Source organism: Paralichthys olivaceus, chromosome 7 (assembly GCF_024713975.1).
Source record: "Paralichthys olivaceus isolate ysfri-2021 chromosome 7, ASM2471397v2, whole genome shotgun sequence".
Lineage (NCBI taxonomy): Eukaryota > Metazoa > Chordata > Actinopteri > Pleuronectiformes > Paralichthyidae > Paralichthys > Paralichthys olivaceus.
The window spans coordinates 469,690-485,472 of record NC_091099.1 but is presented as its reverse complement, the minus strand read 5'-3'; the positions used below and the strand labels follow the sequence as shown (position 1 = coordinate 485,472).

Here is a 15,783-nt window from a genome sequence, read left to right as displayed (position 1 = left end):
TTTCATTTTCATCTTTTTTATTCTTAAGACAAAATGTTTGTTCTTAATAAAAACATGATAGAAACATGAACCGACGACGATACGAACTCGTGTTCCTCTCCAGGTGAGAACCAGTGAACCTGTCATCAGCTCGGTTGTCTGTGGAATTCTATTTCTATGTTTTCATCACAATAGCAGATCTTGAACGTACAGATTCAAATATTGATGTGTATCAGTTCACTTCAAGGATTCAGCGTCTCTCATCTGTGACGCTGCCTCGTCCTCAGCAGCAGGAGGCGCTGTGTCAGCCGCAGTCATGTGACCCCATGGGGGTTTTTTTTGGGGGGGGGGGGGGGGGGGGTCAGTAGTTGGTCTTCAGTCTGCGGTTCTCCTCTCTCAGCTTCTCGATCTCCTCCACCAGAGACTCGTTCACAGAATATTTCTCGATCAGACCGTGGATTTCGTTCTGAAACAAACGTCAGAGGTGTTCAGACTAAATAATGATTTCATGGTTCAGTCAGTCACTGCATTTGAACATATTTATATATTTTAGTGTTGTATTATATGGACTTGTCTTTATTTAAGGGATAGTTCACAGAAAAATGTAAATTCACTCATTATGTACTCACCACTATGAAGACAGATATAATTAAACTCTTTCTAGATTCCACAATTACACCAGACTGAAGATATTAAATTAAATTCCTACTGGAGAATGATCCCAGTTCAAATGTATAGAATGGGTTGTTCTATCTTGGTGGGAGTGTAGAGGGTGAGAGAAACACGAAGTGATCAAAGATGAAACGTACCAGCTGGATGTAAAACTGTCGGACCATCTCCACCTGAAGGTTGACGATGTCTCTGTGACAGTTGTCCCTGAAGAGAAGCAGACAAAACTCATCAGCTTCAGACGTGTCTCTTTCCTCTGTCACCTCGTATTTGTCCATTAAAGAGGAAGACACTGGTCTCCACAGACTCTGAGGCTACATCTCTGTCCACATGAGTGATGTAGAGTCTGGCTCCGATCAGTTTGAATCTCACACTAACACGCCTGCAAACACAGATCCTGTGACCATCATGCACTCTGGCCATGCTGGGTGAATAACCTGAGGCCTGAACTACGAGGTGAGTTCAAACTATCCAGGATTTCTTTCAGTTATCCATCTGAACTTAACCTAACCATCACAGTCAGGCTGTGGTCACATGACGCGAGTTATCAACTCGCTAACTCAGGTTTTCCTCATCAAGATCTGAGTATGTGCACATAGAAGAGGCGGGGTTTACTGCATATGACCAATCCCAGACAGTTTGACTGACAGCAGAGCCTCATGTTTCACGAGGATCAAAGTGTTGTAGAATAAAAAGATTTTCACGAGGTAAGTCTGTAAACTCTCTTTCCCCCAAATAAGATTTCATTTCACAGGATTAAGCTACTAAAAGGATTAGAGTGTGAGCGGTTATCCTCCGCTAACACTCCCAGTACATCAGATTCATTACATGAAGTAAAGACGCGTAGATGAAGACAGTGGGCGGAGACTTTATACTGTTTGATCTCTAATCTCAGGCAGAGCAGTTTAGCTGTTCAACATACGTTACCATGGTGATTTACCCCAATAACAAGCGAACGAGCTTCCTCATTCCTGAACTACCTGAAAACCACCGGCCTGTAGCACGAAGCCAGATCTGCTCTGAGATCGTCAGCTCGCTCTCATCGGCATCACATTTTACTGCATGAGCCGATTATCCTCGAGATCCTAGAGGCTCCGACTCAATCGGAAGCATTAGGATTATTTTGTAAACCCCTCACACCTCAGGATTATTTGGGAAGATAATCTGCAGCGACTGAGCTCCGGTCAGGAACACGGCGATTGTTGGAAGGGCCAGATCAGTCCCGATCATGCTCTAGTGTAAAAAACCCCCGAGTGAAACTGACATGGGACCAGCAGCGTTTACAAGCTTCTCAGTTTTAGCAGCACTGAAACTTCAGAGTAGTGTGGACGTCAGACAGACCTGAATTCCTCCAGAGTTTCATGGATCATGTTCTGGATGAAGTGGATCTGGAGGGAGGTGAGAGGAGCAGCTCCTCCCTGTCCCACCACCTCAGCGATGTTCTGGGAGAGCGAGGCGGACGCAGCGGCAGACAGAGCAGGACCTGAGGATTCACAACGATCCAGAACAACCAGATCCTCGTCATCAAGTCATCATTAAAACTCATTGTACTTCTTCTTCTTCTTCTCGTGTACATGTAGAGTGTAGAGTTAACCCTCTGAAAACAGACGCCCCCTGCTGGTGGCCTCAATCTCATCGCAGGGTGTTGATGTTTTTCATCTTCATCATTAACTTATTGAAAGTCAAAAAATATTAACTTGTGTTTCTGTGTTTCGAAATATTTTGGATCAACTTGTTTATTTAGCTCAATCTGATGAATTTCTTCATTTAAAGGTTCAGTGTGTAGAATTGAGTGACACCTAGTGGTCAAGCTACAATTTAGATGAAACCCACAACTAAGAACATCAGTAGGATTATTTTATTACATTTCCTTGCTGATAGATCCCTTTCACCTAAATCTTACGAACTTTTAATCGATTATAATTTCAGTTCCTCACTATTTACTCTGGTTCATTGTAGCTGAGGTTGTACAGATTATAGAAATAATTGTAAAAATCATCACTGCCCTACCTGCTGCTGTAGTGGGCGGAGCTCCGGGGACAGGTGAGTCGTAGCTCAGCTGAGCCTGAAAACCATTGGCTCTCCTGAGGCTGGGCTCTGGAGTGAAGAAGGGCGGGGCTGGCTGGCTAGGATTGGTCTGCAGGGCTGTTGGAGGCGTGGTCTGGACCTCCCCCTCCAGACTGGAGCTGCTGGTCTTGTCAGACTGTCGATAAAAATGTTTTTAGTAGAAACACATTTTAGCTTCAGGAATGAAACTGGAGTTGAATCAGAGCTTTGGGTCGATGACACGAAAATAATTATACAACTAATCGTTGATTCTAGATTTTACTGTAAACACCCGGGAGTCTGAGTCCAGGGCCGGGAGTCTGAGTCCAGGGCCGGGAGTCTGAGTCCAGGGCCGGGAGTCTGAGTCCAGGGCCGGGAGTCTGAGTCCAGGGCCGGGACTCCGCACGGACACAGATCACAAACAAGAGAAAAAACAGTCACGTGTTTGATGAACACGGGTCAGCACCTTCCTGGAGTCACATGGTTCAGCAGCTGCAGCAGTGATTGGCTCTTCTTCTTTGATTGGTGGGGGGGTCTGGAAGACAGACAGTGGGCTGTAGCATCGACCTGCAGTGGCCACCAGGGGGGTCTTACGATGAGCGCTGGCACCGGAGTGAGAATCTGAAACAGAGAGAAAACAAAGATTCAGTGATTAAAATGAATCCCCTCTGGTTCTTCTGTCTGCTGCATGTATGTATTTTATCTTAGTCTGGGTTAAATCCATGTTAACGTGTTGAATAGAACACGGGAACATTTAAAACCAGTAGAAACCAGTAGAGTGGAGGAAGTCTGACCGTCTCTGACGGGCGAGAAGATGTCCAGACTGGCACGACCCACGACCTGCTGACCCTCCCCTTCTCTGGACAACATGTCCAGACTGGTTACTATGGAAACACAGCATCCCAGTTAGTCCAGAGCCAGCAGTCATTGAAAACTACATATGTCAGACAGTCGTACCGTGTGTTCTTCCAAACGGCGTCTCTCCAGTTGTCCCCTGAGTCCTCAGGTCTGAGACAGATTCATTTTAGTCCAGATACAACAACAACAAATACCAACAATGGAAACAAACTGAAGAATGAACATTCATTCTTAGATGCTTTATTTTCTTAACCCTAAGAAATGTGTAAATTCCATCTGATGATAATTAGGAGGGTAAAGGTTGTGATGTGGTCAGAATATTAGGAACACCTCAGTCCAACACAGACACCATCGCTCAATGCTTTTAAAATGCAACACTTCTGTGTCACTGTCTCAAGGACACTGACCATCTCGTACAGGAGAGAAGACGTCCAGACTGTTTCGTCCAACGCTGCTCATCTTCTCCACGGCTGGAAGCTGCTCTGTCCCCTGTTGACCCTCAGCTTCCCGGAACATCACGTCTGCTTCAGCGACCCCTGCTGGACACAACAAAGAGCATACTTCTCATTTGTGGGTCAAGGTTTTCATTTTCCCGTTTCTGACCCGTCACCTGACCCGCGAGAAGACGCCTGAACCTGCTGCCTGTCTCCGACCCTGTCTCCCACCCTGTCTCCGACCCTGTCTCCGACCCAAGCTGTTATTAAATATGAAACATCTGATAAAATATGGTTGTTAGAAATGAGCGCTGACTGTGCATTAACATTTATCATGATGTAATGTCATCCAAGTATAATAAAATATAATGACATGGACCAATGAGACGCACTGACCTGTACTTGTCACCTGTCTGTGGGGGGTGGGGCCTGTGTAAGGGGTGGGGTCTAGCTGGCTGCTGGAAACTCTGGTTGAGGATCTTTTCGTACTGGAGATCTTGGTGGCGCCCAGTTTACTGGACTGAGGAGGGAGAGAGGGAGAGAGGGAGGGAGAGAGAGAGGGAGAGAGGGAGAGAGGGAGGGAGAGAGAGAGGGAGCAGGTAAACAAATAAGAGACAGAGTGAAAACCAGTGTTTTGTGTTTACAAACAAAAAGGAAAGTAAGTTTAGTTTTCTGCACTAAGTCTGAACCTGTTTGTAAACACAAGCCGCAGCAGCCGCAGCATCAACACTTGTGATTTTCATCAGAACTCTCTCTCAGACCAGAACACAACCTCTCTGCTGTTGAAGTGTTTGGAATAAAGAATGAATGATCTCTGAATCGCTCAGGCTGTTGGTACCTTGTGTCTGCTGGTGTTGCTCTGGAAGCGAAGACATGTGACCGAGGTTTTATGTGCAACAGTGATCCTGGTGGGGGTGCTGGAGTTCCTCAGGTCGTACTGGTAGATCTTCCCCTGAGTGGATCCGACTACCAGCCCAGTACCGTCTGGAGTGAAGTCAATCGAGGTCAGGGGACTGTCCACCCGGATCGACCTGAGCACGCTGCAAGAGAACGGAATTTTAAAATCTTTCACGTTTCTTTTTTTATGCAGAACATTTAGTCAGACAGATTAAATTCAAACCTAAGGTAAAGGTGCATTTCATTAGGTCGCCCGTCAGTGACATTATATGTACGTGTTTGTGTGTGTGTATATAAGTATATATACATTTATATAACATTACCTCATTGCTCTGCATCCTGCATCTTTAAGCTCTTAAACATTGACCTCTAAACAGAATTCAGATAAAAAACTCCTGAACCATCAACACTGAAAGAATCCTAACCAGGGGTAGACTACAACTCCCATCATCCCTCACTGCTGCAGCACATCAACAAACTCTGGCTTTTATCCCGTCACTCTGTTATTAAATCCCATGTGTTTGCTCTTACATCTTGCTGGCAGTGTCGTAGCAGACGATCTTCTTGTCCAGACCGACGCTGACCACCAGCAGCTCGCTGGCAGGTGAGAAGGCCAGGCCCGAGCCCGGGGCCTTGTGGGCGCTGTCAAAAACATGGAGCTCCTTCTGGGTGTTGGAGTCCCACAGGACCACGGCGCCACTGTCGGACACGGTGCCCAGCAGGGAACGCTTCAGCGCGGAGAGCTTCAGGTCATGGATGGGCTGGAACACGTGACAGGAAGACAGCAGCAGAGAGAGGATGTTTTTCAAACCGCTGGGCTTCAGTATTAAAATTACTTCTGTGTGAACAACAGAACACGTTTTCTTTAACACTATCAGGAAAATGTGAGTTAATGATGTTTCTAAAACATCCCCATAAAATTACAATAAGGAGACATTGGTTCACGTCTGCAGATCAGTGGGACTCAATAATGAAGCATTCAACCTCTGTGTCGAACAGTTTGAGATATAAAATGAACCAAATAAGAGTTTCACATAGGACTCATGGTGAATCATGTGCATTAAGAACAATTGATGGATGCTCTGGAGATCATGAGTGAAGATGGCTTTTCAGCTGTTACTCCTCAAACCTGCTGGTAGGTGATAAGGTTCAGAGGGTTCAGGATTGGTTCAGAGTTTTATGAGAAATACACAGTAGCAGCATGGGAAGTCACAGTCTGACCTGGTTGCTGCCGTGGCCGAAGGCTTTGCTGGACTGGTTGGTGGTGAGACTGTGGAGGACCAGATCTCCACTGGTGGAGCCGGAGGCGATGTAGCTGTCGTTGGCGTTGAAGGACACACAGGTCACCTCTTCTCTATGGTCCTGAGAGACAAGACAGAGGGTCGAGTGACCCTCATCTCTGTCAGACATTGTCTTTTGTATAAACAGAACACTGATAGACTTCTCCATTTATGTTAGACACGGTCTTTTCTCATCAAGGTTGAAAATATTGTGTTGTTATATGTTGTTGATGTTACACTTCTGTCCGTTCTGGTAAACTTAGTAAGTCAGTGACAGTTTCACCTTGTCATCGCTCCAAAACAAGAAATCCCTGCTATTAATATTGACCACTGCTATTTTCTGTAACCACACAACCAACTGCGGAGTAGACAATCTGCTTCCTGTTGGGACCACATGACCAGTGTACGTGAATAGTCATGTGTCGTGTGTTTTCATGTGTATAAGTGTCGACGGAGATTACAATAATAAAAATGCTCGTTTGGATGGAGGTCGGTTTAGATTTAAAAATGAAGACTTGTCAGTGTGGGCGGAGCCAGAGGTTACCTGAGTAAAGTCTCACCTTGAGGGAGCGATGCAGCCTCTTGGTCTTCAGGTCCCACAGGTGAACGCAGTGATCCAGACCTCCACTCACCAGAAACTGAGACGAGGAACTCAGACACACACGGGTCTGCCTTTTCTGAACGTCACAGAGAAAATTGATTTTGATTTTTCAAAGTGAAAACTGCAGCGATCAAAAGATCACACTGTCGCCATAGAAACAACAAAGCTGAAGCTGTGCACTCACCCCCTCTGCAAGTTCCACCAGTGGTACCGGAGTCGACTTGAGGCTGGAAACCACCAGTTTGTCTCCGCTGCTGCTGGAAGTGACCAGGTAATGGTCTGAAAGGACGAGTCAAGGCAGCTTTATCTTTTACTGAGAGGCTCCACCCAGCCTGCACGTCTTTATCAATAAACATCATTATCTTCCCTTTTACAAAGTCTCACTTCATTTCTGTTCATTTTGGAAAAGAAAACACATTATTAGTTTGTGATCGAGCGTCTGGTGAGAGAACTTCTTGTTCTCAGTTCATAAACTTAGCTCAGAATAAAGTCCATTCATTGTTTGAGCCATTTTACAAACGAGTGGAGCGATGCTGGCGAGAGTTCAGCCAGTTGACTCGAGCTGCATCGCTCTGATCATGTGTTGCCTCACACGCCACAATCACACGCCACAATCACACGTCACAATCACACGCCACTGGTTTGTGGTTGATTTAAGCTGCAAAGATTTCCCATTTCTCCCTTTTGTTGTCGGTGCCTCTGCGTCAGTATTTCTGTCTGTGGATTGAGTAGAATTGGGAATCTCTAGGCACCTCATGATTCAATTCACTTTGCTGACACTAGTTGTGAGGACACATAATGGAGCAGACAACCAGTCAAGACAATAATGAATCAATAACTGCTTGCAGCCTGAGACAGGCAGAGAGTAATTTAAACAAATGTAATGTGTCAATGAACAATGAGAGTGAGCTCAAACTATTGACTGTCTTTGTGTCTAAAGACGCACGAATGCTTCTGTGCGTTGTCCATCAGGATACTGTTGGAGCCCCAGCAGGCCTGGGCCACAGGGTGGCCGGTGCTGTGAGGGTTGAACTGCTCCAGTGGCGCCATGGAAACCGCATCCCAGATCTTCACACAGTCTCCTGTGGACACCAGGCGGCTCGTCTCCTCCATGGCAACGACTGGAACACACACACACACACACACACACACACACACACACACACACACACACACACACACACACACACACACAGCTCAGATGAGGGGATGTGACACTTTATGGTTCATGATGGTGAACACAACAATACTCGTGAATACATCAGGGCTGTGAGGATCGATCACAATTACTCACTACTGTGCCAGTGTGTGAGTGTGTGTGAGTGTGTGTGAGTGTGTGTGAGTGTGTGTGTGTGTGTGTGGGTGTGAGAGTGTGTGTGTGTGTGTGTGTGTGTGTGAGTGTGTGTGTGTGAGAGAGAGAGACCTTCACTGTTTTTAGTAACGTGGAAATAAGAGTAGACAAACTTACTATAACTACTGACATACTGAGTAACGAGCTCACAGGTTAGTTGTTGCTTTGTGAGTTTAGTTTAAAACTTTAGTTCAAAGTATCCGGAAACTTCAGCTGTCAGATGAATGTGTGAAAATCAGTTTAAATAAAGTTACAGCCCAAAGTTTCTCAAACGGTCATAACCAGCTAACCGGTTATTTCCACGTGAGGTGACCAGTCATGACGCTTTGGGAAACTTAGCTAACTAGTGATGTGGTCAGTGAGCTTAGCTAACGTTAGCTCCAGCAGAAACACTGCAGGACGTAAAGTTAGCGAACAGTTAGCGAACAGTTAGCGAACAGTTAGCGAACAACGAGAGACCAGCGGAAACCTCCCGGTGACTCTTCACGGGACCTCACAGAGCTGAACCGGGCCGGACTCACCTGAAACACAGACTCTACTGAAGTCTGTCCTGAAGTCTGTCCTGAAGTCTCTACTGAAGTCTGTCCTGAAGTCTCTACTGAAGTCTGTCCTGAAGTCTGTCCTGAAGTCTCTACTGAAGTCTGTCCTGAAGTCTGTCCTGAAGTCTCTACTGAAGTCTGTCCTGAAGTCTGTCCTGAAGTCTCTACTGAAGTCTGTCCTGAAGTCTGTCCTGAAGTCTGTCCTGAAGTCTGTCCTGAAGTCTCTACTGAAGTCTGTCCTGAAGTCTGTCCTGAAGTCATGAAGCGGTTTGTTTTCCACAAGCGTCCATTCTTCATACCCGAGGTGGGGGCGGGCCTGCTCCTACCCTGTCTCTGATTGGTCGACACTGGTCAAGAGTCCTGTGTCTAACCAATGAGCGGTGTTTCTGTTTGAACCGACCAATCATCTGTGTGTGTGTGTGTCTCTGTCTCTGTCTGTCTCTGTCTGTCCCTGTGTGTCCCTGTCTGTCTCTGTGTATCTCTGTCTGTCTCTGTGTATCTCTGTCTATCTCTGTCTCTGTGTGTCTGTCTCTGTGTATCTCTGTCTGTCTCTGTGTGTCCTTGTGTGTATGTGTCTCTGTGTGTCTCTCTCTCTGTCTATCTCTGTGTGTCTCTGTCTCTCTCTGTCTGTCTCTCTCTCTCTCTGTGTCTCTGTCTATCTCTGTGTGTCTCTGTCTGTCTCTATCTCTGTGTCTCTCTGTGTCTCTGTCTCTTTATCTATTCAAAAACAACGAAGTAGAGTCAAAGTTCACTGTGACGTCACGAACAGCCGTAAAATGTAGCTTGTTACTGAGCTAACGTGAAGCTAACATAAGCTAGCTCCGTGAAGCTAACATAAGCTAGCTCCGTGAAGCTAACATAAGCTAGCTCCGCGACGCTCCAGCAGCTGATCAGCCTGAAGGTTTCAGGTGAATCCAGGTGAGAGCTCCGCTGAACGGTCTGTCCACACGTTTGATTCCCTCTGTCTCATTATCAGCTCAAATCCGACGAACCCCAGGTTCACGAGCAGCAGAGTAAGAGCAGCAGAGTAAGAACAGCAGAGTAAGAGCAGCAGAGTAAGAACAGCAGAGTAAGAACTCGGTGGCAGTGAAACACTTCACCTTCAGCTCTGATCAGGTTCAGCTGCTGAAGTTTCTTTATTGAATAATGTTCGAGGTGACGTGATGAGCCTGAGAACACGTGATGGACCCGGTGGTTGAGTGATGACTGAAGTGAAACTGTGACACTGATGAACTCGGGTTGTGTTTCAGCTCTCAGCCTCGGCACCATGACCAACCCCCTGAGGGCCGAAGTGGTTCGACTCTATAAAAACGTGGGTATTTGATCTTCAGCAGCTGGTTGCTAGTTTGAATCCTCAGGGATCAGCCGGTGTCCTGCTGCACTAGATGATACAACTGTTTATAACAGGTTGAACTGAAGGTGATTGAAAAGTTGTCATGTGGTTTCAGACTCACAACACGAAACACGTTCACAGATGAATGACTTTTATTTCACTGACTCTTAATGACATCACAAGTTTCAGCTTCATTTCTGGAGAAAGTGGAGACGTGTCGTCTCTTGGTTTAAAACATCGAACCTTCAGAGCTAAATGATTTTCTTAACAAAGTGTTTAAGTGTCTTTATTAATGAGGCAACGTGTGTTCAATTTAAAATCCAAAACTCTTCCTTAGCTCCTCTACCTCGGCCGGGAGTATCCCAAAGGAGGCGACTACTTCAGAGACCGGCTGAGATCCGCGTTCACCAAAAACAAGTCGGTCCAGGACCCGGAGCAGATCAAGGAGATGATCGCTCGAGGGGAGTACGTGGCCAGAGAGCTGGAGGCGCTGTACTACCTGAGGAAATACAGAGCCATGAAGAAACGCTACTACGAGGAATGAAGACGTCTCCACACATCAGAGGTGTACGTGGAAAACATCTTTAACTTTGTCTCTAGCTGGTTCGATATCAGACGACTCAGCAGCAGCTTCCAGGTTTTAGCTTTTTACTCCTGTAAAATCAGCAATGACAGAAAACATTTAAATAAAAGTATAAAAAAGAGGAGTTGATGAGTCGTCCTTCAGACACAAACTACAGAAAGACTCAAGTCTTCAAGTAACTCGTACTGGCAGGAGGGGGCGGGAGGGGACGCTGAAACTGGGCGCTGCCAGCAGAGACGCCGTCAGAGGGTCGGGGGGGCGGAGAAGTCACCATCAGCAAGGTTCGCTCTGCAGATCGGGCAGGTGGGGTTATCCTGTGGCGGGAGGAGACAGTGATCCGTCTATAAAACACGTCCACTCAGTGAAAATCATCTGCACTTCGTAGTTTCAACAGGGTCGGTGAGCTGTTACCTTTAACCACCGGTCAATACACTGGACGTGGTAGTCATGGAAACACGGCAACATCCTCAGCTTGTCCCCCTCAGTGTATTCACAGAAACAGATCTGACACCTGACAGGATCCCGGGAAAGAAAAATGAGTGAGACGTTTAGAAGGAGGATCAGAAGAAAGACTGAGGTCCGACCCGACGCTGGACTCACTGAGTGTTCCCGGCGCTGTTGGTGGACTGGAAGGTTTTGGTGGGAAATCTCTGGATTTGCCTTCGCGTCAACTTCTTTGACACAACGGCACCTTGGTGTTCCTCAAACGCCAGAAGAGCCTGAAGGACGGGCAGACGGACAGAACGAGTCAGCAGGGAACAACGGGAAACTTTCTTCTTCGCTCTAGTGTTATGGTAACAGGCGGCCAGAGGGGGCGCTGTGTGTCCTCCAGCATTCCTCTCTCTCCTTGACGATGGTCTTCCTCACCTCGTAGTCGTTTCCCTGAGCGTCCTCTGACATGCTGGGCACGGCGTTCCTCCCTCTGGTCCGCCCACGTCTTCTCTGCCGACCAATCAGATCTGGAAACAAAACTACGGTTTCAGTTCACGTCAAAAAACAATTATTAAACAAAGTTAAAAAAATAAGTCACAATAGCTAAACACTAGAAAAATCCAGGCTGAGGAAGTCCTGTAATTTAACGAGTTATTATTTAAGTCTGTAGAGCGACGGCTAAAATTAAACAGTGAATACGAGACGCTCTGATTATCATCGTACCTTCTTCCACGCCAGCAGGGGGAGCCACTGCAGCCAGCACATGGGACATCCAGCTGGGTTCCATGTGGGAATAATACTGTAGAGAATAAATCACAACTTTACAGGACGGAAGCCAAGCAGCAAGACTTCCTCCACATTACTGTGCAACTCTGCTACAGATGCGCAGGTTCAGAGAAACAGAAGTTTGTAAAAGCTGCTGGTCCCGTTTCAGTTTGAAAACTCTGGGCTTCGTGTTAGTGATGACGTAGAAACTCAACCTGACTGACCCGGTTGTCTTTGCTCACAGCTGTTGTCCAATTCAAGGTTTTTCACTTTTAGCGATTGCTGCTTTTATGGAAGTCAAGTTTTTTCTGCAACTAACAACGTTAGTGTAAACAGGAAGCCAACGGCTCGTCCAGTGTGCGAGTGGTCATGTGATTCATATATGGAGCCAGGTGGTAGTATGGATGAAGACAACATCAAACACCAACCAATAAGAAACATCAGGCTAAATTCTATTAGAAACATGAAGTGTAGCGGAGTCTCACCCTGTGGTGGCTGTGCTGGTAGAGGCGCTGGTGGTGCTGGTGGTGCTGGTGGCTGCTGTGCACCTCCTCTTGGTCAAACTGGGCCTGAATGAACAAAGGTAAAGTGTTTCACTCCGTCCACTCTGCAAGGTGACAGGTCTGCGGGTGACGACTCCTACCTGCAGGCTCTGCGCCAACGCCTCATCTTCCTCCATTTGTGCCGCGCGAACCATGGCCTCCTCATCGTCACTGATGATGATCTCCTCCGCTGCTGAAGAACAAACCACCAATGACCATGAACAAGGATCGTCCCGGTCCACTTTAGCCACAATGTCCTGGCTGTGACTGTCTTGTGTTTGGCAGGTGAACTGAGTTTGCACCAAATGTTGGACTATGTGGTGTTTAAAAAGATTGCCTCATAAATTTTAGAACCAAACACAAATATGTTTATGTACATGTTTAAAAACAAGGGCTGTACGATATTACGAAAACATGCGATAACGTTGTTTAATATCGTGATGACGATATGACTTGAGATAAATAAACAAACAGTCCCTGTCTACTGACGCAGAGACCACGGACATCCCCAAAGCCCGGCCGCAGCGCCACCAAGTCGGAGCCATGCAGAGCTCAGTCCACTCAGACTTAATCTGGGTCTTTTCTTACATGTTTGGACCGTGAAGTTATTTTTTTTTTTTTTACAGTCAAACCAAACGGAGCGTGACACCACCTCCTCCAGCTCCACATGCATTTACTACATTTATAAAGTGTTGTTTTTACCCACACCGAGTTTAGCAGGGTATGTCTATCACGCCGGTGATATCACCAGGACATTTTTCGATGTATTGTGCAGCCCTAGTAAAGAAACTGTTTTCTACATTGTGTCCTCACCTGTTGAGGTGTTTCCTCGTTCACCGTTCAGCCATCTCCTCTCCTCCGCTGTCAGAAAGGACAGAGAGTCAGAGGCCGGCAGCAACGAGGACGACGATGGAGCCGTCATCACTCTTTCCCTCCTCAACTGGCTGACAGAACCAGTACTGGCTTCTCCTGTGGAACCTGCCACAGCCAAAGCCACCTCCTCTACACCCTCCTCTGATGCTGGAGTGAGGTAGGAGGAGGAGGAGGAAGAGGAGGAGGAGGAAGATGAAGCTGAGGAGGAGAAACAGGACGCGGTTGACAGCGGGCTGCCCCGAGGAAAAGCTCTCAGAGATGAACTAGGAACAAACAGAACCCTCTGCTTTCCCATCGCTGCTTCCAGCCGCCTGCGTTTGGATCCACACGAGGACCCTCGTTCACTGCTGAGCGATTGTTCTGGACGACCCCGTGAACCCCCGACCTCCACCTGAGGACAGAGACCCACAGCAGTCAACATCTGCCAGGCCAACACACACACACACGTACATACACACACAGAAACATCTGTCATTACTGTGTATTGCAGCTGTGACTTACAGAGCTGAAACATTCCTCTGTGATTGGCCTACGTCTCCTCCGTTTGCCGAGCTGTGGACTGAAGCAAACAAGCACAATTAGACTCTAGGGACGCTAAGCAGCACTGTGCCGGCACGAGCACTTGCGAACTCTGGACTTGATGCAGCTGCGGCGTGGGCGGACAGGGACCGGGGGAGACGGCTCCGTGTTGTGCGCTTTGTGCTCCTCAGGAAGGATGAAGGTGTGAATTTGGGGGCCGATCGTACAATTCACCGTGGAGTAAAAAACAACAACATCCTTTTCACAAACGAAAAGAAATAGAACCAAAATAAAACCAACCGTTTGTTCAGACAAATTCACCGCTGCTCATTAATCATGGATTAGCGTTAACAGTAAACTCAATTGTGTAAATACTCTAGTTTTTTTAGCTAAATATTCAACTTACTGAAAAACTGCACTTACATTAAGTGTCAGTGAACACAGATTTCTAGTTGTGATACTGGGCGTCAGGATCAGAAGTATTATTCACATACTGTATGTAGACACACTCTGGATCATAAAGCATTTTACACTCCGTATTACTCGGTACCTTATTTGAATCATCGTCTCCTACTATGCGGTTGTACTACAGGAACACACGTATCTGTTTTCTCACACAAATCTCAGAAGTATGTGCACATCAGTCTGTCACATCATCTACGACTGTGGAGCGAAAACTTCACACAGAGCAGAAACTGATCACACCAACAATGGAAATCAAGTCCAGAAACATCACAGACAATCCGTCAGTGGCTCTGGACCCAGAGATGCTGGGACACCTGCTGGTGGCCACTGACTCCTGCTAACAGCTCCTGCTAACAGCTCCTGCTAACAGCTCCTGCTAACAGCTCCTGCTAACAGCTCCTGCTAACAGCTCCTGCTAACAGCTCCTGCTAACAGCTCCTGCTAACAGCTCCTGCTAACAGCTCCTGCTAACAGCTCCTGCTAACAGCTCCTGCTAACAGCTCCTGCTAACTTAATGTGTGAGTTATTGAATGGACTCGTTAGTGAGAGGGTGAGAAAAGAGGAAGAATGAAAAGCCTGTGGACGTGAGAAGAGAAGAAGTGAGAGGACACTGGACAGTTTCATTCTCTGATGGAAGATGAAGTGTAAATGAATATTCAGGTTTGGTTTCATCTCCTTCTGTTTCTCTGGTTTTCTACTCTTCCACCTGGTCTGTCATGGAGGACTGAGTGTCGAGCAGCTGATGAGCCGCAGTGATCGGGGCTCTCCGTGGCTCAGGGTTACCTGGGGGTTTCCGGGACGATGACGGACAGTTCGTGGTACAGCAGATCCGCCGGGTCGAGCAGACACCCTCGGTTCAGTCCTCCGGGACTGTCCGGTTCAGACGAACAGGGGCTGGTGGTTACCGGCTCGTCCATGGCCTCCAGCGCTTCACCTGGCCCCGGCTCTAAAAGCGCGTCACACCCGGTCTCATATCATCCAGCACCGGGGGCAGACACCAGGGAGCAGCCGGGGTTAACAACCGGCACAGAGGAGCTAACGAGCTAACGAGCTAACGAGCTTCTCCAGGTTCTGACCGGATCCATCGGTGACGAGGAAACAGTCACAGAGAAATCAACCCAGCGACGGTTTCATCCAACATGTCGAGTGAGAGGAGCCGAGGAGGAGCCGAGGAGGAGCCGAGGAGAAACGAACCGACGCGTCCAGAAAACACGAGATCAGTCGGAACCGAGCTCCTTCATGTGTCTGGGAACAGGAAGTCCGTCTGCTGTTTGAACACTCTTCTTCCTCCCGGCAGACCAGGCCCCCTCAGCGCACTGCTGCCCCCCACCGGCAGAGAAACAGCACTGCAGCTTGTGTCGTCAGCTTCATTCTGAAGAGTGACGTCACCAGCTCTGTCCTTCTCACACGTCCCATCGAGGTCTCGCTGCCCAGTGAGCTAATCGGTAGCTCCCTCCTTCCTTCAGCGTGGAGCGACAGTACATCAGCATGTGTTGGACAGACTCCACAGCTGTCGGATGTTTACAGGGAACTGATTCCAATCTGAGGGAGCCCCACACTAAACTGATGCTGATTTCTCTGTTAACCAGTAAAGACACAGTGAAGTGGCTGGAGATC

At 47.5% G+C, this 15,783-nt stretch overlaps 3 protein-coding genes across 10 annotated transcripts; 1 reads left to right on the top strand and 2 right to left on the bottom strand.

Annotated features, from left to right (window-relative positions):
• Nucleotides 1–329: 329 nt before the first annotated feature.
• On the bottom strand, nucleotides 330–9,874 carry nedd1 (NEDD1 gamma-tubulin ring complex targeting factor). 5 transcript variants are annotated; one of them, XM_069529124.1, is made up of 16 exons: nucleotides 9,755–9,874; nucleotides 7,742–7,885; nucleotides 6,949–7,043; nucleotides 6,724–6,840; nucleotides 6,105–6,245; nucleotides 5,415–5,644; nucleotides 4,825–5,026; nucleotides 4,383–4,506; nucleotides 3,960–4,091; nucleotides 3,652–3,702; nucleotides 3,489–3,578; nucleotides 3,161–3,315; nucleotides 2,659–2,851; nucleotides 1,990–2,131; nucleotides 789–855; nucleotides 330–445 (listed from the first exon to the last, which is right to left on the bottom strand). In XM_069529124.1, exons 2-16 carry the CDS (start codon nucleotides 7,875–7,877, stop codon nucleotides 341–343), a joined length of 1,980 nt encoding a protein of 659 aa, XP_069385225.1. In that variant the 5' UTR covers nucleotides 7,878–7,885; nucleotides 9,755–9,874; the 3' UTR covers nucleotides 330–340. The 5 variants fall into 5 exon arrangements, with proteins under 5 accessions (XP_069385225.1, XP_069385222.1, XP_069385223.1 ...); XM_069529121.1 differs by having other exon boundaries at nucleotides 3,960–4,088; nucleotides 9,755–9,867; XM_069529122.1 differs by lacking the exon at nucleotides 9,755–9,874 and adding an exon at nucleotides 8,637–8,773.
• Nucleotides 8,780–10,691, top strand: lyrm5b (LYR motif containing 5b). Of its 2 annotated transcripts, none has more exons than XM_069529130.1 (3): nucleotides 8,780–8,921; nucleotides 9,905–9,966; nucleotides 10,325–10,691. In XM_069529130.1, the coding sequence occupies exons 2-3, from the start codon at nucleotides 9,922–9,924 to the stop codon at nucleotides 10,529–10,531; spliced, it is 252 nt and encodes an 83-aa protein (XP_069385231.1). In that variant the 5' UTR covers nucleotides 8,780–8,921; nucleotides 9,905–9,921; the 3' UTR covers nucleotides 10,532–10,691. The 2 variants fall into 2 exon arrangements, with proteins under 2 accessions (XP_069385231.1, XP_019968091.1); XM_020112532.2 differs by lacking the exon at nucleotides 8,780–8,921 and adding an exon at nucleotides 9,073–9,572.
• On the bottom strand, nucleotides 10,258–15,481 carry LOC109646766 (uncharacterized). Of its 3 annotated transcripts, XR_011243552.1 has the most exons (11): nucleotides 14,950–15,476; nucleotides 13,684–13,741; nucleotides 13,123–13,573; nucleotides 12,411–12,502; nucleotides 12,253–12,336; nucleotides 11,726–11,801; nucleotides 11,438–11,529; nucleotides 11,171–11,289; nucleotides 10,982–11,081; nucleotides 10,757–10,884; nucleotides 10,258–10,641 (listed from the first exon to the last, which is right to left on the bottom strand). XR_011243552.1 is itself a non-coding variant. In XM_069529125.1 (10 exons), exons 1-10 carry the CDS (start codon nucleotides 15,081–15,083, stop codon nucleotides 10,813–10,815), a joined length of 1,278 nt encoding a protein of 425 aa, XP_069385226.1. In that variant the 5' UTR covers nucleotides 15,084–15,481; the 3' UTR covers nucleotides 10,756–10,812. The 3 variants fall into 3 exon arrangements, 2 of the variants coding, with proteins under 2 accessions (XP_069385226.1, XP_069385227.1); XM_069529125.1 differs by lacking the exon at nucleotides 10,258–10,641 and having other exon boundaries at nucleotides 10,756–10,884; nucleotides 14,950–15,481; XM_069529126.1 differs by lacking the exon at nucleotides 10,258–10,641 and having other exon boundaries at nucleotides 10,756–10,884; nucleotides 12,411–12,499; nucleotides 14,950–15,473.
• Between the last annotated feature and the right edge of the window lie 302 nt (nucleotides 15,482–15,783).